The sequence below is a fragment of the Mastigoproctus giganteus genome, chromosome 11, assembly GCF_048544385.1.
Source record: "Mastigoproctus giganteus isolate SK-2022 chromosome 11, ASM4854438v1, whole genome shotgun sequence".
In the NCBI taxonomy this organism is placed as follows: domain Eukaryota; kingdom Metazoa; phylum Arthropoda; class Arachnida; order Uropygi; family Thelyphonidae; genus Mastigoproctus; species Mastigoproctus giganteus.
Genome location: NC_143585.1, coordinates 59,578,865 through 59,604,060, shown reverse-complemented (window position 1 = coordinate 59,604,060; position 25,196 = coordinate 59,578,865). Strand labels below are relative to the sequence as shown.

At 38.9% G+C, this 25,196-nt stretch overlaps 1 protein-coding gene across 1 annotated transcript in view; it reads right to left on the bottom strand.

Moving 5' to 3' along the window:
* Positions 1-25,196, bottom strand: part of LOC150078036 (uncharacterized) — a 321,641-nt gene that overhangs the window by 130,577 nt on the left and 165,868 nt on the right. The window contains exon 12 of the mRNA XM_090384437.1: positions 13,579-13,726. Coding sequence (XP_090240563.1) covers positions 13,579-13,726 — 148 coding nt within the window. The remainder of the gene's footprint in view (positions 1-13,578; positions 13,727-25,196) is intronic.

The window sequence follows — 25,196 nt, the reverse complement described above, 5'->3', positions numbered from 1 at the left end:
TCGACAGAGGTGTAGGCTTGCAGCGAACAGCCCTTTCCAGCTCATTCCAAAGACATTCAATAGGATTGAACATCTTTGGGATGCAGATATGATACTAACCCCAGTGGCCTGGACTGCAGTGGCCTGCTCAGTCTGCGGACTGAGCAGGCCACTGCAGCAAAGAAAAGTCACTGTCATGTTCTTGGAACCATTCCATAGTGATTCAGGCTTTATTCACCGGTGCATTATCCTGCTGGAAGTAGACATCTGACTGAGGATAAATTGTCAACACGAAAGGATGCAATTGGTCAGCAATGATGTTTAGGTACGATGTTTAGGTAAGCTTACCTAAACTTACCTTAGCTTATGTTTAGATAAGCTTACTACGCCGAAAAGGACAATTAACATTGGCGAATGGAATGTTCGAACGGGGCACCACGTTGGACAAAAGGAAATCATTGCCCAAGAACTACTTAGGTGCAAGATATCAATCGCGGCATTATCCGAATTAAGGCTCACCGGGTCTGGAACGATGATCATCCAACCACCAGCACCTAACGAAGCGGTTATGCTATTCTACTCTGGTGGTGAGAAACGAGAAGCAGGAGTGGGCTTTATGGTCGATGCTCAGGCCACCAGTAGTGTGATCGCTTTCCAACCAATATCGGACCGCCTGGCAGTCCTTACTGTCAAGGGCACCATCAAGACCCATATTATCTCCGCCTATGCGCCAACTGAGACTAGCCTGGACCCGACCAAGAATGACTTCTACAACCAGCTCCAACATACACTGGATTCAATTCCGCAGACAGAAGTGATCATCCTCGCAGGGGACTTTAATGCCCACATTGGCGTGGACAGATCTGGTTGGGAAACAACAATGGGCAAGTTTGGCCATGGGAAGATCAATGACAACGGACTACGTTTGTTGTCCTTTGCCGCATCTAACAACCTGATCATTGGAAACAGCCATTTCCAGCACCCTCAAAAACATCAACTTACATGGCGAAATCCATCTGGCAAGGACTCAGCAATCCTGGACTACATTTTGATCAATGCCAAATTTCGCTCATCACTCATGGACGTTCGTGCCATGAGGGGACCTGATTGCGGATCTGATCACTACCTCATCCGGGCTAAGGTGCAGCTCAAATTACGGAATGTAAAAAGATCATCTCGGTCAGCCAAGCTGGACTGGAGGCAGCTAATGAATGCTGCCAACAAATAGGCATATCAGATCGCCCTATCCAACCGCTTCGAGATGCTGGCCGTGCCCGAGGATATAAATGAAGAAGAAAAGCAGATCTCTGATGCCATCCTGGAATGTGCCAAGCCCCTATGTCCACCTGCCCGGCGTCGAACGCAACCATGGATATCAGACGAGTGCCTCGACCTTGTGGACAAACGGAAACAGGCAAAGTTGGTCGACTTTGAATGGTACCGGCAGCTAAACCGAGAAGTCCGACAAAGAATGACAGCAGAAAGAGAAGCATACTGGAACCAAGTGGCAGAATATCTTGAAGTGGCGGCATCCAAGAACGAGTACCGCACTCTCTACCGCACCCTCAGATGTCTGAGTGGAAAGACCAAATTGATTAGTGACAACATCAAGAATGCTGATGGGACCTTCGTGCGATCACCATCCGAACGCCTGCAACGGTGGAGCGAATTCTTCAAAGCTTTGTATAATCACGACCCACCTCAGGGACCGCCAGCAACAGCACTCTCGATCAACCCCCCTGAGGTCTCCATGGTCGATGTGAGCCTACAGTAGAAGAAGTGAAAGCAGCCATACAATCCCTGAAGAATGGCAGGGCACCAGGAGTGGACCAAATCACCACAGAAGCGATCAAAGCCGGGGGAGATGTACTGCTTCGCCGACTACTCTCGCTCCTCAAAACCATCTGGTGCACTGAACAAATTCCGCTAACATGGAGGAAAGCCATTATCGTACCAATCCACAAGAAAGGTGATAACCGGGACTGCAAGAACTACCGTGGCATCAGCCTCCTTTCCATCATCGGAAAGGTCTTTATGAAGATCATCCAGTCAAGACTGCAAAAACATCGCGAGCAAACCAGTCAAGAAGAACAGGCAGGATTTAGACCCGGGCGAGGATGCTGTGATCAAATCTTTGCCATTCGTCAGCTGATGGAGGAGAGGATCCGGTGTGGACAGCGAACCGTCATTGTTTTCATTGACTTTAAGTCTGCTTTCGACTGTGTCCACCGGCCTGCCTTATGGAAACTACTAGAGGTTGAACATGTACCTCGAAAAGTCATCACACTCCTCCAAACTGCATACAACGGTTTAACTAGCCAGGTGCGCATCCAGAACGATTTATCTGAGGAATTTACCATCCAAACTGGAGTCCGCCAAGGGGATGTAGCCTCCCCGTTGCTTTTCAACATCGTGGTCGATGCCATTATGAGGCAAGCATTCAGAAACAGACAGGGCATACAATATGACAAGGATCACTATGTGACTGACCTGATGTTTGCTGATGATAGTGCTATCCTTGCCAGTAACGACGCTGAAGCCACGGACATCCTCTACGACATTGCCCGCATTGCCTGGCCATACGGTTTGAAGATCAATGCTGGTAAGACAAAGGCCCTGACAACAGATGGGTCGCAAGCCACCATCTATCGCGAAGGCGTCCAGATCGAGCAAGTGCAGGACTTTAAATACCTTGGGTCGCTGGTCCAGGAGAAGAAAGTTGCATCCACCATGGAAATCCACAGCAGAATTGGACAGGCGGCCACTGCGTTCGCCTCGCTCAAATGGTGTCTGTGGAAGAGGACCAACATTTCCACAAAGACTAAAATCCGACTCTTCCGGACTTTGATTCTGCCCATTCTTCTTTACGGATCGGAAACATGGATTTGTCTCAAGTTAGATTTGAACAAACTTGAGGTATTCCAAATGCGATGCCTGCGGCAGATCTTGGGCATCTCTCTTCGCGACCGCATCACCAATGATACCATCCGCGCCAGATGCCAACAGCAACCAATCAGATTGGTCCATTGGTCCATTGCCGACCAAATCCAGAAGCGAAGGCTTAGATGGTTTGGCCACGTATGTAGAATGGGCACGAACAGAATACCATCCAGACTCTTTTGGAGACAACGACCCACCCAATGGAGCATCCAACGGACCGCACCTAGGAAAACGTGGGCCAAGCAAGTGGAAAATGACTTGAAGAGCCGACGTCTCGACCTTAACCAGGCCAGGACTGACGCCATTGATCGTAAGGTATGGAAGAACATCACAGAGCAAGTCCGAAACCCTGCGGCACCTACAGCAGCATACTGGTTGCGTGGCCAACCGCCTCCCCCAGCTGCCAGGTAAGGACCAAAGAAGAAGAAGAAGGTACGATGTGGCATTCAGACGTGAATCTATGGGTATCAGTGGACCCAATGTGTGCCAAGAAAACATTCCCCACACCATAACACTGGCCCCACCACCTTGCACAGTAGTCACAGATAGTACACCTGTGTTGCTGTGCCCACAGGTGGCGTGCTCTCGTTCTTCATTGATAACAAAGGTACGCGATGTGGCCGTCGGCTGTTGTAGCCCATTCGCGACAAACTGTGACTGGTGGTCCACTGCGATGTTTTGTTCTGCACACCAAGGTTGTATTCTAACGTGATGTGTGACATTGTGGCCAGTCTGTTTGCTTGCACAATTCTAGCCATCCTCCTCTGGCCTCTCTCATCAACAAGCGATTTTCTTCAACAGGAGTGCTGTTGAGAGGATGTTTTCTGTTCATTGCACAATTCTCAATACACCCTTGAAACTGTGGGGGGGGTGTGAAAAGTTCAGGAGAACTGCCATTTCAGAGATGCTTTGTCTAGCACGTCTTGCACCTACTACCATGCCACATTCGAAGTCCGTTAGATCACTCTACGCTTAACTGATACTAGAAAGGTTGTTCTACTGCATTTATATCCACAACTGTGGTCATGTGACTTGCAACGTTGTGGGAAAAACCATTTCTGTGCACAACAGGGGTGTACCTAATAAAGTGGCAGCACTGTCCATCTTTATACTATGCATCGTTGAACATGCAATCTATGCATCTGCTTGATTGATGTTTGCATCATAGACATTACCATATTCTGATATTGTACCTACAGTACGCCATGCTTTCCCTTCTCTTTTAATCTTTCAATGGGTTTTAAAATGCAATAATGCAAAGGAGGTTAGGCAAGCAAAGGATACAAGGAAAAATAATAAAGACTTCATTACTTATGTAAACTCTAGAGGGAAGTGGATGAATCAGATTGGTCCACTTGATATTGATGGTTTGATTGTTGATGATCCTGCTGAGGTAGCTGACAAACTGAATTAGTATTTTGCATCTACATTCACACATGGGGAATTCTGTAGAAGTGGAGGCCAGAAGCTTATCAAACTCTAACAGGGAGCTAAAGGATTTTGTAATAACTGAGAGCAAAGTGGAGAATAAATTGTTGAAGTTAAACATAAGAAAGGAACCTGTGGTGGGTGAGATCTATCCAGTTATATTATATTAAAGGAGGCAGCAAAAGAAGCCAGCAGGCCCTTAGCCATGATTATGCGGGCACCCTTGGCCTCATGGAAGGTCACTATGGACTGGAGATGTGCAAATATATCCCCAATTCCCAAAGGGGGATTGAAAGGTGACACGAGTAATTACAGGCCTGTTAGTTTAATTTCTGTTCCAGGGAAAATAATGGAGTCACTGGTTAAAGAAGCACTGCAGGATCATCTAGACTAAACTGCAGCTGTAGTTCAGTCACAGCATGGAATTGTTAAGGAGAAGTCTTGTCTAACCAATTTGACCGGATGTGATCAAAAAGGAACTGGATGCAAAAAATAAATTTGATATCATATATTTGGATTTTAGCAAAACGTTTGATACTGTTGCAGATGGAAAATACTGTACAAGTTGGAGAAGACAGAGTGGTAATAAAAGGGACACTGCTCTTCGTGGCCTAATGTTATTAACAGTGTCCCCCAGGAATCCGTGTTGTGCCCACTGTTATTTTCTTTAATTATCAATGATACCGATGAAGGTATATCAGGATTAATGTCCAAATTTGCAGATGATACAAAGGTTGACAGGGTTGTTAATGAGAGTAATGACAGTATACTACTGCAACAGGAACTGGAAAAGATGAACAGATGGGTTGAGAGGTGGAAACTGAAGTTTAACATTGACAAATGTAAAGTACTGGTAGGAATAGCACTAACCCCAGAGTAACGTACCAACTTTGCGGTACTACATTCAGGGTAGTGGAGAATGAAAAAGACCTGCGGGTAACTGTGCATTCAGACACGAAGTTTTTAGAGCAGTGCAAACAGGATGCAAGAGTAGCTCATGGGGGTCATATCAATGATATATAGGAATTTTGCCAGCAGGGATAAGGAGGCAATTGTCCCCTTGTATAAAGAAATGGTTAGGCTACACATTGAGTACTGCATACAGGCCTGGAGGATTCATTTTAGGAAACTTGTTGAGCTAATAGAATGAGTACAGAGAAGGACAATGAGATTGGTGAGTGGAACAAAGGGTTGCTGTTACCAAGAAAGACTTAAGTTCTGCAAATTGCAGAGTCTGGAAACGAGGCACCTTAAAAGTGATCTGATTGAGGTGTATAAGGCCTTGAATGTTTTGAGCAAGTTAAATGCTGATGGGATTCTTCCTCTTGCTCAGATAGTAATATTAATAGTAATAGAGACATGTGATGCAAGAAAGCAAGCGTATCAGCTTATGTAGCATCAGTCAAAAAAATAAAATAAAAATTAATTCACATTCCTCTAAATGTTTGTCCACTTGAATTTATTTAAGCTATCAACTTCCACAATGACAGATGGAAGTTTGTTCCAGCAATAAACCACCTGCTGGCTAAAGGCAAATATCCGCACATCTATTCTACAACTGTCTTTCCTCAATTTGAATTTATGCCCCCTTAGGTTCGTAATCTGAGCAAGTGGAAGAATCCCATCATAATTCAGCGTGCTCAACCCATTCAAGGCGGTATACATCTCAATCAGATCACCTCACAGGTGCCTAGTCTCCAGTCACTGCAATTTGCCTAGTCTCCAGTCACTGCACAGGGAGTAATACTCTTGATCTGATTATACGTAGTGATTCTTCATGCACTAAGAATCTGCAGATAAAGGAACCACATGGTCCAGATGAGTACAGTGTGCGGATATGGGATATACTCAAAGAGGTAACTACCATCAGGGGTAAAGAGGAAGTGTTTTTGCTTTTGTAAAGGCGACTACAGAGATCTGAGACAGTATTTAAATTCTGTATGGTGGGACCAACTGATGATGTTACCAATAGCAAATTCAAAATGGGAGCCATTCAAAAAATTAATCTTGAAAGCTACTAGGCTTTACATACCAACTAAGAAATATAGTTCAAGGTTTAGGCCTAAATGGATGTCAGATGATCGAATGAGACATGCGGCAGAGAATAAAAATGCATGAGATACATATAAATTAATGGGTGACATGGAAGCCTATGATAGATATAAGCTGGTCTGTAACCAAGTCACAAAGCAGATTAGGCAAGCAAAGGCAGATAATGAGAAATCTTTGGCAAAGCATGCAAACAAAAAGAGCAAAGAGTTCTTTACCTAGGTAAACTCTAGAAGGAGAGGGATGAATCAGATTGGGCCACTGGATATTGATGGTTCAACTGTTGATGATCCTGCTCAGGTGGCTAACAAACTAAATGAGTATTTTGCATCTACATTCACACAGGGAGGGGAATGCCAGAGGTGAATTAAACTCTGGCAGTGAGCTTGATGATTTTGTATTAACTGAGAGGAAAGTGGAGGAGAAATTCTTGAAGATAAAAAAGGCACCCGGGGTGGATGGGATCTATCCAGTTATATTAAAGGAGGCAGCAAAGGAAGTAAGCGAAACCTAAACCATAATTATGACAGCTTCCTTGGACTCAAGGGAGGTACCCATGGACTGGAGATGTGCAAAGTGACCCCAATTCACAAAGGAGGATCAAAGGGTGACACAAGTAATTATAGACCTGTTAGTTTAACTTCTATTCCAAAGAAATTAATGGAGGCACTGATTAAAGAAGCATTGCAGGATCATCTAGATAAGACCACAGTTATAGCTCGGACACAGCATGGTTTTGTTAAGGGGAAGTCTTGTCTGACCAATTTGATTGGATACTATGATGTGGTCACAAAGGAAAAAGATGAAGGTAATAACTTTCACATCATATATTTGTATCTTAGAAAGGCTTTTGATACTGTTGCACATGGGAGACTGCTGCACAAATTGGAGCAGTGTGGCATTGGAGGCAAACTGCTGCTATGGATAAAGGGATGGTTGAGTGGGAGAAGATAGAGAGTGGTAATCAACGGACACTGCTCTTCGTGGACTAATGTTATTAGTGGAGTCCCTCAGGGTTCAGTGTTGTTTTCTGTATTTATAAATGATATTGATGATGGTATATCAGGCTTAATATCCAAGTTTGCAGACGATACGAAGGTTGGCAGGGTTGTTGGGAAGCAGTAACCCCAGAGTGACCTATCAACTCTGTGGTACAACACTGACGTAGAGAATGAAAAGGACCTGGGGGTAATTGTGCAGGCAGATATGAAGTTTTCTGAGCAATGCAGATGGTCTGCAAGAGTAGCTCGTGGTGTCTTGTCAATGATATTTAGGAATTTTTCTAGCAGGGATAAGCAGGTGATTATCCTCTTGTATAAGGCAATGGATACTAAGTAGAACGTAGAGCTGTTGGAATGAGTACAGAGAAGGGCAACAAGATTAGTGAATGGAACGAAGGGTTGCTCTTATGAAGAAAGGCTTAAGTTTTGCAGATTACAGTGTCTGGAGACTAGGCACCTGTGAGATCATCTGACTGAGGCATATAAAGCCTTGAATGGTTTGATATGCTCAATGCTGATGGGATTCTTCCTCTTGCTCAGAATAATCGCCTGAGAGGGCATAAATTGAAATTGAGGAAAGACAGTTTTAGGATAGACATGCGAGGTTTGCCTTTAGCCAGCGGGTAGTTGACTGGTGGAACAAACTTCCATCTTTTGTTGTGGAAGTTGATAGCCTAAATAAATTTAAGGCTGAGCTGGACAGGTATTTGGAACGAGCAGAGGGGTGAAGTAGGAACGAGTTTTTTTTTTTCTGGCTGATGCTGCATAAGCTTGCTTTCTTGCATCGTATGTCTCTACTAATGCTAATGCTAACTGGGTAAGAGGATCCTTTCATCCCCCTCACGAATCTTGTTACCCTTCTCTGTACATGCTCAAACAAATCTATATCCTCCCTAAAATGAAGCCTCCAGACCTATACTCAAGGCATGGCCTGACCATTGCCTTATACAAAGCGATAATCACCTCCTTTTTCCTGTTAGCAAAAATATCATTGACAAAACCCAACAACCTGCTCTTGCAGCCTGTCTGCATTCTCAGAAAACTTCATATCTGATTGCACAATTACTCCCAGGTCTTTTTCATTTTCTACCACCCTAAGTGTAGTACCACACAGTTGGTACGTTCTCTGGGGTCACTTCTATCCATATGCAGTACTTTGCATTTGTTAATGTTAAACTTCAGTTGCCATTGTGATAAACATAATGAGACTTCTACCTATGGTTCTTAGGTTTGAATTCCGATGCAACAATTTACAATTTGAAGAGAGCACATCACATTTTTTGGTGAGGATTTTTATAGGCTGTGCTAAGGTTTTCCAAGTATTAACTGATTGTGACACATATATATATCCTCCAAACACAAACACCCAGTCGAGAGTAGGAGGATTAACAGTAGTGGAGAAGATAATACTGATCAAGTTCAAGTTGAGGATTCCCTGGAAGTCTCCACTTCACAAGATGATGTCGACTATCAGCCAGTAAGTTCAAGTAGTGAACTTACTGGCTGATCAAACAAGATGAGTTGAATGATTTGGTTTGAGACATAAATTTGTTGAACCGTTAGGTTCTACTTATTACAGCAGTGGAATATATACACAAATATTTCAGCGTTTTTGAAAAAGACATGAAAAGTTTAAGTCTCAAACCAAATACTGTTCTCTGCAGCAAAATATTTTGCTACGGAGGATAGCATGTGTTTTTATAAAGACATTATAGTAATAGTAATAGTGGTAGTGGCATGTGATGCAAGAAAGCAAGTGTATGAGCTTATGCAGCATCAGCCAAAAAAAAAAAAAAAAAACACACCATTCCCTCCAAATGCCTGTCCAGTTCCTCCTTAAATTTATTCAACCTATCAACTTTCACAATGACAGATGGATGTTTGTTCCAGTAATTAACCACCCGCTGGCTAAAGGCAAATTTCCGCACATCTATTCTACATGTCTTTTCTTAATTTGAATTTATGCCCCCTTAGGTTTGTAATCTGAAAAAGTGGAAGGATCCCATCAGAATTCAGCGTGCTCAACCCATTCAAGGCCTTATATACCTCAATCAGATCACCACGCAGGTGCCTAGTCTCCAGCCACTGCAATTTGCAGAACTTAAGCCTCTCTTGGTAAGAGGATCCCTTCATTCGTCTCACCAATCTTGTTGCCCTTCTCTGTACACGCTAAACTAAATCTACATCCTTCCTAAAATGAGGCCTCCAGACCTGTACGCAGTACTCAAGGCGTGGCCTGACCATTGCCTTATACAGAGGGATAATCACCTCCTTTTCCCTGCTAGCAAAATTCCTATATATCATTGACAAAACCCCATGACCTGCCCTGGCAGCCTGTCTACATTGCTCAGAGAACTTCATATCTGACTGCACAATTACTCCCAGGTCTTTTTATTTTCTACCACCTTAAGTGTAGTACCACACAGTTGGTACGTTTCTCTGGGGTTACTTCTACCCATATGCAGTACTTTGCATTTGTCAAGGTTAAACTTCAGTTGCCACTTCTTAGCCCATCTGCCCAAATTATCTAGATCCTGTTGCAGTAGCATACTGCCATTACTGTCATTAACAACCCTGCCAACCTTTGTATCATCTGCAAACTTCGACATTAAGCCTGATATACCTTCATCAATATCATTGATAAATATACAAAACAACAGTGGACCTAACACCGAACCCTGTGGGATTCCACTAATAACATTAGTCCAAGAAGAGCAGCACCCATTGATTACCACCCTCTGTCTTCTCCCACTTAACCATCCTTTTATCCATTGTAGCAAATTACCCTTAATACCATTCTGCTCCAATTTGTACAATAGTCTTCCATGTGCAACAGTGTCAAAAGCTTTCCTGAAATCCAAATATATGATATCAAAATTATTTTTTGCATCCAGTTCCTTTGTAACCACATCATAATATCCTATCAAATTTGTCAGACAAGACTTCCCCTTAACAAACCCATGCTGTGTCTGAATTATTGCTGCAGTCTTGTCTAGATGATCCTGCAATGCATCTTTAACCAGCGACTCCATTATTTTACCCGGATCAGAGGTTAAACTAACTGGTCTGTAATTACTCGTGTCACCCTTCGATCCCCCTTTGTGAATTGGGGATACATTTGCACATCTCCAGTCCGTGGGAACCTCCCGAGTCCAAGGATGCTCTCATAATTATGGCTAAGGGTTTGCTTAGTTGCTTTGCCGCCTCCTTTAATATAACTGGATAGATCCCATCCACCCCAGGTGCTTTTCTTACGTTTAACTTCAACAATTTCTCCTCCACTTTTCTTTCAGTTATTACAAAATCATTAAGTATCTTGCTACAATTTGATAACCTTCTGCTATTTTCAAACCTTAATAATTCCTCACGTGTGAATGTAGATGCAAAATACTCATTCAGTTTGTTTGCTATCTGAGCAGGATCATCAACAGTCGAACCATCGATGTCAAGTGGACCAATCTTATTCATCCCCTTCCTTTTAGAGTTTATATAAGTAAAGAAATCCTTGCTGTTTTTCTTAGCATCTTTTGCCAAGGATTTCTCGTAATCTGCCTTCGCCTGCCGAACCTCCTTTGTGACCTGATTACAGATTAACTTATATCTGCCATAGGCTTCTGAGTCGCTTGATAATTTATATGCATCCCATGCATTTTTCTTCTCTGTTACGAGTCTCATTAGTTCATTTGACAACCATTTAGGCCTAAACCTTGAACAATATTTCTTAATAGGTATGAAACTTTTAGTAGCTTCCACGATTAATTCCTTGAATGCTTCCCACTTAGAATTTACTGTTGGTAACATCGTCAGTTGATCCCACTGTACAGAATTTAAAAACTGTCGGAGACCACTGTACTCGCCTTTACGGAAGCAAAAAAATGAATGGCATTTATTAATAGATACCTCAAAATTAAGTTTAAAAGCAGTTTTTCTTCATAACAGCAACGAATTTCCATCAGTTCCTGTGTTTCATTCAGTTGGACTTAAAGAAAGTCATGAAAGCATGTCTAAGGTTCTACATGTTATAAAATACCAGGATGATGGTTGGAACATATGCAGTGCTCTTAAAGTTATTAATTTGTAGGGAAGTTTCACAAAATGTTGTTTTTTTGTGTTTGTGGGACAGCCGTGCAACAGAAAAACACTATATTATGCAACATTGGGACAACCGGGATGAGTTCATACCAGGCCAATGTAATGTAAAATATATTCCTTTAGTGCTCAAACAAGGTTCTTCTTCTTCCACCCCTGCACATCGGTGCCTCCATAGCCAGGTGGGCAGGAACAGCAGTGCGTAGCATACACTTCTTGATTAGACCAGGGTTTGAGCCCGTGCCCACCAAATACGGAGGATGTGGAAAGGTCAGGGAATGACTACCGCATATCCACAGAGCAATATGGCCTTTGTTGCTAATGCTCCTAAAAAAAAAAAAAAAAAAACCCTGCACATCAAACTCGGATTGATGAAAATTTGTGAAGGGAGTAGATAAAGAATGTAATAGATCTGCATACTTGAGAAGTGTTTCCTAACTTATGGAGGGAATTTTCATAGGACCATGTACTACTACCTTAAATTAGAAAACTCCTGAAATATGATGTGTTTGAAACCCAGTTAAAGGAGGATGAATTGGCAGCTTGAAAATCATTTAAGGCAATAGTATATGGTTTTGTGGGTAATAAGAAAGAAGAAAACTATGAAACGATGTCTAATTTACTTGAGTGCTACGAAAACATGAGCTGTTGAAAATTCATTTTATTCATTCTCATCTCAAATTTTTCCCTGAAAATTTGGAGATGTGCATGATGAACAAGGGGAGGGCTTCATGAAGATATTTCCATCGTGGGACTTTCTAATGATGGGGGATTACTGCTGGTTCCTTATGAGAGAGAGAGAGAGAGAGAGAGAGAGAATAAGCAGAAATACAAGAGAAAATCTCTTGTATTTCTGCTCATTTAACTTCAGAAAAAATATCATAAATCATAATGAAATGGTTATATAGAATGCATAATATTTTTTTACACTTGTATTATAAACTTGAATTATATGTACATATCCTTTTATTTTACATTAAACGTTGGTATATCTTTTGATATAGACATTTTATGGGGATTTTCAGAATCAACACGTTTATCTCCTCCAGAATCACGTACTTTCATTGTGGAGGTATGACAAAAAATATTTTTTTGTTGGCTAGTGTTATTAATAACTCGAAAACAAGAACACCAGTCTGTTTACAAGGAAGAACTGATACATTCATCAACAAATCAAAGCTAACAGAAATATTGGCTAACTGAAAGAAAACAATAACTGAAGAGCAGAGAAATCTGGCAACTCGCTCTTCAATTGCCAGAGAAACCTTTCTTGCAAATTCTGTTTTCAGCCCAGATAAGGCAGAGTTTCTTAATTAAATGCTCGCAGGTGAACAGAAAATTAAATCAAAGATTAGTAAATAGAATTTGCTTTTTTAAAACAAACATGTTTCCTTTGTCAATATCTATAGCTAGATATATGCAAGTTTGACTTCAGCCAATGGGTGGTTGATTGTTGAAATAGGCTTCCATCTGTTAGTGCAGATGGGTTGAATAAATTCAAGTAAGAACTAGGAAAAATTCCTGGAGGGTGCGGGTGGGTGAACTGTGTAGTTTTTTTTTTTTTTTGGCTGATGCTATATAAGGTTACTTTCTTGTATCATTTGCCATCACTACTACTACTACGATTTGAATTCACACATAATAATAAATAAATATTATTTCTATTAGAACTAAAAGGTATAAAAGATAATGGTAGTCCATATTTGTCAAAAAGGTTAAGAACCACTGCCCTAAGGATATTCAAAGAACCTGGGTTCAATTTTGTTTTGTTCTACACAATTATATTACTATCAAGTTGGTTGTTTTGAGTTTTCTGTGCATTGCTTACCTCAGTTATAGTGGACCACCAACTCATTATGGTATGCTCTTACAGCATTTTTTCCTTTTATGATGTATTATGCCTGTAAAAGTGTGTATAAGGAGCTATATACATGTTGTGAGGGATGAAAAACTGTAAGGGGGGAAATCCAATTAAAAACATAATTATATCAAAGCATTTTGCATTTTTAGAATTTTTTTTAAAATAAAACACTAAAATTCTTTATAAGAAGTAATAATAATAAAATTTCCATTTACTATCAGTAATTATTACCTGTGTGACACATTCTCTTTAAGAACATCTATTGCTTCATATATTTTGTGACATACAAGAAGATAAAGTACAGCTTTGTGATAGTTTCCTTCTTTTACAAGCTGATAAGCGAACTGCTCACACATTTCTAACCATAAGCTGTGTGATGCTGAAAGACAATTAATTTTTTTTAAAGTAAAACTGAACAAATAAAAGAGTAAAATACTAAAAAAATTAAACGTCTATCTTTCCCTTCATATATATATTTATTACTTCACAAGGTATCTACTGCAACCATAATGTAGAAACCTTAAGATTCTTTACATGAACATTAGCAGTTTACAACTGTAATTAACTAAAAATAAATGGAAATAGTATTCTGAATATCATTAAACTTACTATAAAAACAACTACAAAATCAAAATGCACGACAGTAGATATTCAAAGTTCATAGTGTATACTAAATATTCTTTGTACTTGAATAAGAATACAGTAAAATACCCAAAACATTGAATACTGTTTTAACAAAATTGTAAATATAACAAAAATATTTCTGGGTACCAGCTGACTTACTTTGCCTAATGCTTTGTAAGCCTTGTTTGAATGAACAGTTTTTTGTGAAAAATTCATTATAACAAAAGTCCACCCATGCCCTACTAAATGTACTGGTTTACAATGAAAGAAACATTTTTTTGAAAATTATGAAAGGCACTGCATAGCCCAAATTGTAAGTATGGTAAAAGAATCTGGTATTGCATCCTCTAAATCTGGCACATGTTGCAATGATTCATTCATTAATTTTGGTACCTGTAGTTAATTTTTTCCTATTTCATAGAATAAATTTTTAAGAAATGTTCAAATTGAAGAAAACATATGAATAAAAAAAAAAAAAATTGGTTCAACATATTTTTAATTGTACTAAAGATATTCAGTACAATTAAAATATTACTGTGAGAGGGAAAAAATATTTTAAAGCACTGTTTTAAAAAATGATTATAAGAAAAAATTAACATATTTTAATTTTAATATTTTATTATATTAATATATTATATTTTAATATTTTGAGAGACTCAGAAAACCAGAACTCCAAGAGTTGTACTTTATAAACAGAGGGTGTCTGTAAATGCCCTTTATAATTTTAATATTTTCTTCCTCAGAGTACATTTAAGACATTAAACGGTTTTTAACATTTCACATGTTTCTGCTACAAGTTTTCCCAGTTTAAAGCAAAATTTGATATTCATCATTGCTCCATTGAAAAATCATAACACAGAACATTAACAATACTAAAGGCAATATTAACAATACAATTGGCAGGTTGCTTGCAACCTGCCAGCCTACCGGACAATCTCTGTGCCACCATCTGTTCGAGGAAGTTTGAAATACAACGTACCACTTCCATTTATTTTCAAACTCATCGAACACAAGCGCAATAGCACCAGTTTGGGAACTTTACTGCCATACCCTTGTAGAATAGAACTGATTAATAACTTGTGCCTCCAAGAAGTCAACTTCCAGGAGCCAGGCCATCCTAATCTAAATCAACTGTACCTTTAAGCTTGGCCAAAAGAAGAGAAGCACTTTTCTAGTCACAGAGTTATAATAATCATCATCAATTGCAATACTTTTGCAGGCTTTGATTCAGAATCCTTATTATTTCTTTGAAATAATTCTTTCAGAATATTTCTTGCAGACTGAGTCAGCTAAATGGCTCTCTGGAACTGATCCAAAACCGAACAAGTAATATATTTAAATTCATATTTTTATCAGTGATTACCTTTTAAATAGTAGACAAGGAATCAATAGGACCTCGAAATTTTTTTTTTTTTTTTTATGAAAACCCCAAACACAAGAAGTATTAGAACTTATAGTACTTAGTACCATGCTTGGGTTGGTGGTTGAGAAGACAAAAGAAGATATTTGTTGACATTAGACTTGAACTTCTGTAGGCTGTATATTCAGGAAATACGTATGAAGGAAGGTTATTCCAGAAAAAGGCAGTTGAATGAATAAACGAGGAAGATGAAAACTTGGTTCTGTGAGTTTGAAGTTGGACAGTAAATGGATGTTGGCGGCACGTGTTCAGACTGTTTTGAAAGAGAGAACGGGAATTATAGAAACCAATTCAGAAGAACAGTGCCCATGGAAGTATCTGTAGAAAAGGCATGCAGCAGAAATAGTACGTCTATGAGACAGCGAGTAGAGAGAGACTCTGTTAGAGAGGAGTCATTAATTAACATAATTGCCCTCTCCTGAATGGAATCTAGAAGCCTGAGAGAGGTATCGGGGACACCGCCACAGATGTGGGAACAATATTCCACGGTAGGGCAGATTTGCGATTTGTATCGAGTGAACAGTTCTTTGGAAGAAAAGTAACGCCGAGAGCAAAAGAGAAAACCAAGTTTTTTAGATGCAGAGGAAGCAATATTTGTAATGTGCTTGTGTCAAGAGAGATTAGAAGTCAGGGTAATCCCCAAAGAGATATATCATTTTGCCTAGAAATCGGAGTGTCACCAAAGATAAGCATAGGAGCAGAAGAATCCTTTTTTGCGAGATATAAGACAAGACTGAGTTTAAGAAGGATTGAAATCAACTAAGTTGTCTTTGCCCCACTGTAGAATTACTTGGAGATCAGCATTTAAGGAATTGGTAGTGGATATTTGAGAAGTTGAAGCTGATCGAGCAGGGCAAGGGTTCTCAAAATGTAAAGTGGAATGCAATGTGCTATCATCGGCAAAACAATAGATAGGATTTCCAGTCAATGGAAGATCATTAATATACAAGAGGAAAAGAGTGGGAGAAAGAACTGAACCTTGGGGGCACCAGCATTACTGGAGAAGTTAGAAGACAGAGAGCCATCTACCATCACCCTCAGTGAGCGATCAGAGAGCACACTGGATAACAAACTATAAAAAACAGTTGGCAAACCATAAAATGTAAGCTTGTTTAGAAGACCTTTATACCAAACACAATCGAAAGCCTTTGAGATTTCAAGAGCAACTGCTTATGTTTCACCAAACTTTTCCATTGTATTTGTCCATAAATGGGTAACATAAGCCAGAATATCACCAGTGGATCGACACTGACAGAATCCATACTGGCAATCGTTGATCAGATGGAAGCTTTCTAGGTAGTTTAAAAGTTGGCGGTTAATTAATTTCTACATTACTTTAGAAAGAGTAAAGTAATTGCAATGGGATGATAATTAGATGGAAGGGATTTGTCACTATTTTTAGGAACTGGCTTGATATGAGCAAATTTCCAAGCAGAAGGAAAAACCACCTTTTGAATAAGAAAGTGAAAAAAGGCAGTAAAGAACAGGAGTAAGTTCAAGAGCACAGGTTTTGAGAACAAGTGTTGAAATGCCATCAGGATCTGGAGCTTTCGTAGCATCAAGATTCGTCAAAATCCTTCTGACATCCTTTTGACAGAAGACCACAGGAGGCATTGAATGGAGTGTGTTGGGAATGGTGGGAGGCATTTAACCAAGATCATTAATACATGAGTTGGAAGAAAAATGGGATGCTAGCAGGTCAGCTTTATCCTTGGCTGAAGTGACAACAGAACCATCTGGTTTTTGACAGAGTTGGAGCAGAGACGGGCAAAAGTTGCGCCAATAGCTTTGGCAAGAGACCAGAATGCTTGGCTACCATTAGGGAAAGAAGCAAGTTTTCTACTCTTAGCCTGTTCAAAATTTAGTCTGGACAGATTAATAACTGCTTTATAATTGTTGCAAGCTTTGGTGTAGGCAGAAAATGAAACTGAAGAACTGGAAAAAAGTCAATTACGATATGCAACGTTCTTCTCTTGAACAGCCTTAGCACATTTTTGGAAAACCAAGGTTTAGATAAAGGAGGAGATTTTAAAGTGGAGTGTGGAATAAAGGATTCCATTCCTAGAAGAATAATTTCAATGACACGATGTGAGCAAACATTGACATTAGAAGTTTTGAAACAGTAATCCGAACAAGGAAAAAAGGAAAAGCAATCTCGCAGGTTATCCCATTTTGCTTTCTTCGAAGGCCAAACAATACAAGGTTGGGAATAGCCGTGAGATAAAGGCTCCAATGAAGAAGAGACAATCATCAAGTTGTGACCTGAGGTGCCTAAAGGACCACTCACTTCGACCGTGTACTTAGAAGGGTTGTTTGCGAGAAAAAGATCAAGTGTGTTGGCTGTATGGTTAGGATTGTCCGGTATTCTTGTAGGTAAATGAACAATCTGTGCAAGGTCATTAGTAATTGCAAAAGCCTCAGCATCTCGACCAGCTGGGTCGGTGTGACTAGAAAACGGAAGTCAGCTGGAGTTGTGAACATTAAAATCACCAAGGAAAATTACCTCACCTGTTAGAAAATTTGGACTGGAGAAAGTCAGGTTGCAAAGAGAGGAAGCCAAACAGCTCCAAGTGAATTTGGCACAATGAGGTAGAGAGATTTTAAGCCAGATCGAAAAGAGGAGATTTCAAATTACTAAGTCTCTGACAGGGAATATTGGAATGGCACATGCACAAGTACCACCTTTGAGGTGAAAGGAATCATACAGCAAATAATTTGGGCAACTGGGATGAGTTGAATCAACCGATAACTAATATTCTGTCAGAAAAAGTACATGGGGTTTGGCAGACTGCAAGTGGAAATGGACATCACTGAGATTAGAATTGAGACCTCGTATATTTGTGAAATGAACTACGAAGTGTTTGGGAGGGTGAGATCTTTTCGCAGATAAGTTTGCTCCATTAGTTTGACTATTCGTGGTGTATTCATAGTAAGAAAAAAGTTGGGGGGGGGATGTTATTTGGTTTTTAGGATCATTAGCAACTGAGGCCATATTGCTCCGGGATATGCGGTGGTCATTCCCTGACCTTTCTGTACTTGGTGGTGACGGGCTCGAGGGGGGGGACTTGCTGTATGATGAAATTTTTGGATATGGCGTACACATGATAAGAATATACACCCAGATCCTTGACAATGCCCCCCCCCCCCCCCTAATTTGCAGTTCTGGAGACTAGGCACCTATGAGATGACCTAATTGAGGCGTTTAAGGCCTTGAATGGGATTCTTCTTCTTGCTCAGATTACTCATCTGAGGGGAACATAAATTCAAATTGATTTCAATGCATTAGCAGTCCAGACAGCAATGTAATAGAGATATAAACTTCAGTTTGAAAAATCAAAAATCCTATACATACACAAAAACTTTAACTTTTTTTTAAATGAAAACGGGACACACAAAAGGGTGTAAGAACCTAGGTACTTTGTACTATGCATGGGTTGAAGCCTGAAAAGTCTAATCTCAACAGGAGATACCTGTTGATATTAGACTTAAATTTCTGTAGATTGTATTTTTCAGGAAATACATGTGAAGGAAAGCTGTTATAGAAAACGGAAACAGAAGGGATAAACGAAGAATAGAAAAAGTTGGTTTTGTGAGTTTGGAGGTTTAGTTTTACTTTTTTTTTTTAACAGTATGTAAAGACATCCCAAGAAAGTATCTACTGAAAAAGCATGCAGCATGATTTGAATGTGTGTGTGTGTGTGTGTGTGTGTGTGTGTGTGTGTGTGTGTGTGTGTGTGTGTGTGTGTGTGTGTGTGTGTGTGTGTGTGTTATTTTGTTGTTTGTTATTTGGTTTTTAGGAGCATTAGCAACTAAGGCCATGTTGCTCCGGGATATGCGGTGGTCATTCCCTGACCTTTCCGCATCCTCCGTATTTGGTGGTGACGGGTTCGAGCCCCGGTCTAATCAAGAAGCGTGTACTAGGCACTGCTGCTCCTTCCCACCTGGCTACGGAGGCGCCTGTGTGTGTGTGTGTGTGTGAGAGAGAGAGAGAGAGAGAGAGAGAGAGAGAGAGAGAGAGAGAGAGAGAGAGAGAGAGAGAGAGAGAGAGAGAGAGAGAGAGAGAGAGAGAGTTTTTCTGATGCAGAAGTAGCAATATTTGAGATGTCAGCATAAGCGGAAAAGTAAGACGGAGCTATTTGCTACCCACAGGTGGGTGGGTGAGTGAGTGAGTGAGTGAGTGGGGGAGAGAGAGAGAGAGAGAGAGAGAGAGAGAGAGAGAGAGAGAGAGAGAGAGAGAGAGAGAGAGAGAGAGAGAGAAGGAGAGAGATCAGTCAGCAGTAGGGCTTACAATACCGAGATCCTGGTAATTTTTTCTGGTATTCAAATACTGGTATCGATACAAAAATACCAGTTTTTTTGGTACTACTTTAAAATAATTGTTTATGATTTATTCACATAAAGGTTATAAAATTAACAAGAATAAATCATTAATATCATTGAATTTGCAACTGGGGGATTGTTATACACAGTACAAATGTAACGGAAATCTGAAAACATCATGAAACTTGGATCTAGTTTACTAGACACTTTGTTGCACACAAAAGAAAAAGTAAATATTACATATTAAGGAATAATTTTGAGATTGTTGTATTATAAAAATCTAAAACTATTTTTCTGTTAGCGAGGTAGTTGTATAACGTGTTGTGGTGAGTCATGACATATGTCTTACCAAGTTCACAATGGCCAACCTAAAACCTATCCTGGAATTGTAATTTACAGTTAATTCTTGAAGCTGATGCCTAGAAACTGAGTGTTCGTACGAAGCATTGTTGAATCTGTCTAAGAAGTCGTAGAAGCAGGATAGTTTTATGATTGATTCAAATTGTGTCACATGTGCAGTGACTCAAAGAACAAAAAATCATCCAATAAATAGTAAGAGAAAGTGAAATGTAAAACTAAAGGAAAAAACATTGGAAGAGTACAGGTGCAATTCATACATTTTGCAGATGATATAGCTGCACTAGCGGAAAATGAAGACGATCTGAAAAACACAATAGAAGTAATGGAAGAAGTTTTCTGTAAAATACAGGTTCAAAACTGACACAAAAAAAGACAAAAATAATGGTTGCCGGGAAAGAAAATCAAACAGACAAGATATAAATAGATAACACGAAAATTCAATAAATACAGGGCCGTTTAAAGAACTCTCGGGCCCCTCGGCAAATATCCAAATGTGCCCTTATTCAGTTTAAATTTTGGTTTAATTTTTTTCTGGGTCTCCCTTAGTCGCATTCTTAACCCTATGAATTAAAAAAGCTACTAGAAACTATGCTCCATCACCACATCAAGGTGGAAACCAGTCGATGGAGTTTTTTTTTTTTTTTTCTTTTTAAAATTTAAAATTTATTTTTATATTTTTTGAAATCTTTAATTCTTATGAAATTTGTTCGAAATATGAAGAAAATACCTATGAACAACTTTAAGAAAAGGTTTTTTTACAAAAATTATAAAAGTGGTTTTCGACATTTCAAAGTGGCAAACTCCTGGATGACATCGTTAAAATCGATGTTTTGTAAAAGCTCATTCTCTATTGCCATTACACTTAAATGATTTAAAAGTGACTGGTTCATATTATTTCTATATTCATTCTTTATAAACTTTAACTTCGAAAATGAACGTTCACTGCCTTGGTCATCATCATGCTCAAAAAAATTCTCATTGCAATTTCAATATTTAGAAATACATTGAAAATGTTTTTTCGTTGCATATGGGTGTACAATTTTTGAATACTTATACTTTTTTCTTTCTCAATTTTCTTGCCAGGGTTGTTTTTTGTGTCAATCAAATCTAAAGTTATGTAAGATTTGAAATAAATAAATCCAGAACTCAGTTCTTCACCATTTAAATCTACATGATAAAAAGCAGCTAACTTAAAATGAGATTTATTTTTAATTTCGTTCTCACCAAGTAAATGCAGGTGGTCTAAAAAATCAAAGTTGTCATACACTTCTTCGTATGTTTTACCACATTTTTCTAAATTATATATTAGAGAATCCGTTATTGGTAAATATGTTTCTATTTTAAATTTTCGACCACTCTGCAGAACTTTGCCTTCAATACCCTCCATGAAAACGCTAAAATGGCTATGCTTTTTTACACTCCTATAAGAATTGCAATAGCCCTTAATACAAGATTTATCTTTTGCTTTCTTTTTATAATCATCAAATAAATCTCTTTTCCCATTTATGTATAATGTCAATGATTTAATTAATTTAACAGCCAATGATAGGTTGATATTCTCTTTTTGTAAATTTATATTTGTTTTGTTGATGTGGCATTCCAGAAAAATGTTAAAAAAATTTCTTGTTTATACTCTGGCACGACCACCAGGTCAGTGGGAGTAGTAGTAGTAGAGGCATGTGATACAAGAAAGCAAGCATATGAGCTTATGCAGCATCAGCCAAAAAAAAAAAAAAAAAAAATTACAAAACAATTCCCTCTAAATATTTGTCCAGTTCCTCCTTAAATTTATTTAACCTATCAACTTCCACAATGACAGATGGAAGTCTGTTCCAGCAATTAACCACCCGCTGGCTAAAGACAAATTTCCACACATGTCCTTCCTCAATTTATGTCCTGTTAGGTTTGTAATCTGAACAAGTGGAAGAATTCTATCAGAATTCAGCGTGCTCAACCCATTCAAGGCCTTATATCAGATCACCTCGCAGGTGCCTAGTCTCCAGCTGCTATTTTTTGCAGAACTTAAGCCTCTCCTGGTAAGAGGATCCCTTCATTACCCTCAACCAATCTTGTTGCCCTTCTCTGTACAAGTTCAAGCAAATCTACATCCTTCCTAAAATGAAGCCTCCAGACCTGCACGCAGTACTCAAGGTGTGGCCTGACCATTGCCTTATACAGAGGGACAATCACCTCCTTTTCCCTGCTAACAAAATTCCTGTATACCATTGACAACACCCCATGACCTACCCTGGCAGTCTGTCTGCATTGCTCAGAAAACTTCATATCTGACTGCACAATTACTCCCAGGTCTTTTTCATTTTCTACCTCCTTAAGTGTAGTACCACACAGTTGGTACGTTTCTCTGGAGTTACTTCTACCCATATGCAGTACTTTGCATTTTTTAATGTTAAACTTCAGTTGCCACTTCTCAGCCCATCTGCCCAAATTTTCTAGATCCTGTTGCTGTAACACACTGCCATTACTGTCATTAACAACCCTGCCAACCTTTGTATCATCTGCAAACTTCGATACTAAGCCTGATATACCTTCATCAATATCATTGATGAATATACAAAAACAGTGGACCCAACACCGAACCCTGTGGAACTCCACTAATAACATTATTCCACGAAGAGCAGCACCCATTGATTACCACCCTCTGTCTTCTCCCACTTAACCATCCTTTTATCCATTGTAGCAATTTACCCTTAATACCATTCTGCTCCAATTTGTACAGTAGTCTTCCAAGCGCAACAGTGTCAAACGCTTTCCTGAAATCCAAGTATATGAAAATTATTTATCCAAAAAAAATTATCCAAAATTATTTTTTGCATCTAGTTCCATTGTAACCACATCATAATAACCAATCAAATTTGTCAGACAAGACTTTTCCTTAACAAACCCATGCTGTGTCTGAATTATTGCTGCAGTCTTGTCTAGATGATCCTGCAATGCATCTTTAACCAGTGACTCCATTATTTTAACTGGAACAGAAGTTAAACTAACTGGTCTGTAATTACTCGTGTCACCCTTCGATCCCCCTTTGTGAATTGGGGACACATTTGCACATCTCCAGTCCATGGGGACCTCTCACTTGAATCACGGGCTTGAACCCCAGTCCATTCAAAGAGCACGCTACTGCACTTACGCTAATGACCACCTGGCTACGTCAGGCCTAGTTGTTTCTAACTCACCCATTTTATAACATAAATGTTCAGCAGTAAGACAGATTTCAGACGTTTGAGTTTTATAATTTAGAAGTTCATCCAGCACTTTCTTTATATTTTCGTAACCATCATGAAGGGCAGTGACAGCATCTGCATGTGTAGACCAGTGAGTTTTTGATAAATTTTTCACAACCTTTAGGTGAGAGCTAAATTTGAAATCAATATTTCGCAATAATGTGTGGATGATGAAAAAAAATTGACATATTTTGAAATAAAATTAAAGTAAATCATGACGCTTGAGTTACATTCTACCACTTGCAAACCAATTAAGTTCATGGAATGCTCTGTGCATGGTATATATAAGGCAAACTTGTTTTGACCTTTAAGTTGAGCTTGCAATCCAGAATAATGTTCTGACATATTTGATGTGTTTTCGTATGACTGACCTCTGCAGTTTATCAATGCAATATCATTATCTTTTAAAAATGAAGTAACCACATCAGAAAGATGATTTGCTGTATGCCTATGAATTGGAACAAACTGCAAAAAGCGTTCTATTGGACCATTGTTTTTTTACATAATGGATTATATAGTATGAATCAGAGCTGTAATATTCAATATATTCTACGTTGATAATAATATTAGTAAAATAATAAGAGGAGTTTACCTCAATATAGTACGTAGAACACTTCCGTACGATACCCTCCCGAAATTAAAAAGGGAAAAAACGAAAAAATCGACAACTTACCGGTACATTAGAGTAAATTATAAATAATTAAATAATAAATTTAACACAATTCAAATCAATTTAAAACAATTAAAAATCAAATTAACGCAATTAAAAGAATCTAACGAAAATATTCAAAACGATTTTCCTTCCTGAAGCTGACAACGCTTTTCGTTGTCAGCTTCAGAAAGGAAAATCGTTTTGAATATTTTCGTTAGATTCTTTTAATTGCGTTAATTTGATTTTTAATTGTTCTAAATTGATTTGAATTGTGTTTTTTTTTTTTTTTTTTTGGTAGTTGTTGGCGCATAGGCTTCTGTGGCCATAATGCACCTCCCAAGGTTTTTGCAGTACTTTGATCCAAGCCCGAGGCGGGAATCGAACCCGCGACCTTTGGGTTGCCAGGCAGGCACTTTACCCACCCAGCTAGCCAGGTCGGCTTTGAATTGTGTTAAATTGATTATTTAATTATTTATAATTTACTCTAATGTACCTGTAAGTTGCCGATTTTTTTTTTTTTTTTTTTGTTTTAATTTCTGGAAGGTATCGTACGGAAGTGTTCTACGTACTATATTGAGGTAAACTCCTCTTATTATTTTACTAATAACGGATTATAAAAATTAATTGGTCAATGTGAGACACATCAGGTGCAGAGTCTACTGAAATAGAAAAATATTTTGCTTTTTGTATTTCAGCTACAATCGTAGTCAACAGTTTTGAAATCATTATGTTAATAAATTCTTCGCATATTGTAGCAGACAAATACGACGGGTTTCCTTTTACGGCATTACCATATATTTTATTATGGTCACACAAAAACGGATCAAATTGACTAAGTAACTCCATAATTCCCATTTTTACAGAACCAATATTCTGGTTATCACCTTTCAAAGGAAGCTCCCTTGATGCTAGAAATTTAACAACGAATACTATTCTTTTTAGCACTTTCTTCCAATATTGATGTTTGTTTTTAAACTGAATTTCTAATTGTGTGTCAATATGCACAGCTTCTTTTTTTTGGGAATAATACGTCATCATGCATTTTCTATGTTCTTGTCCATTTTCATGCTCTGTAGCAGCTTTTGCAGAATGCTTCCAATCATTAAATCCGCTTATATTAAATGCAGACGTGGAATATGAAAATAGTTTACACACAAAACAATATTCATTTCATCATCATATCATCAAAGTTTCTTGCAACGAATGACTATCTACCAATACTTGTTTCCCT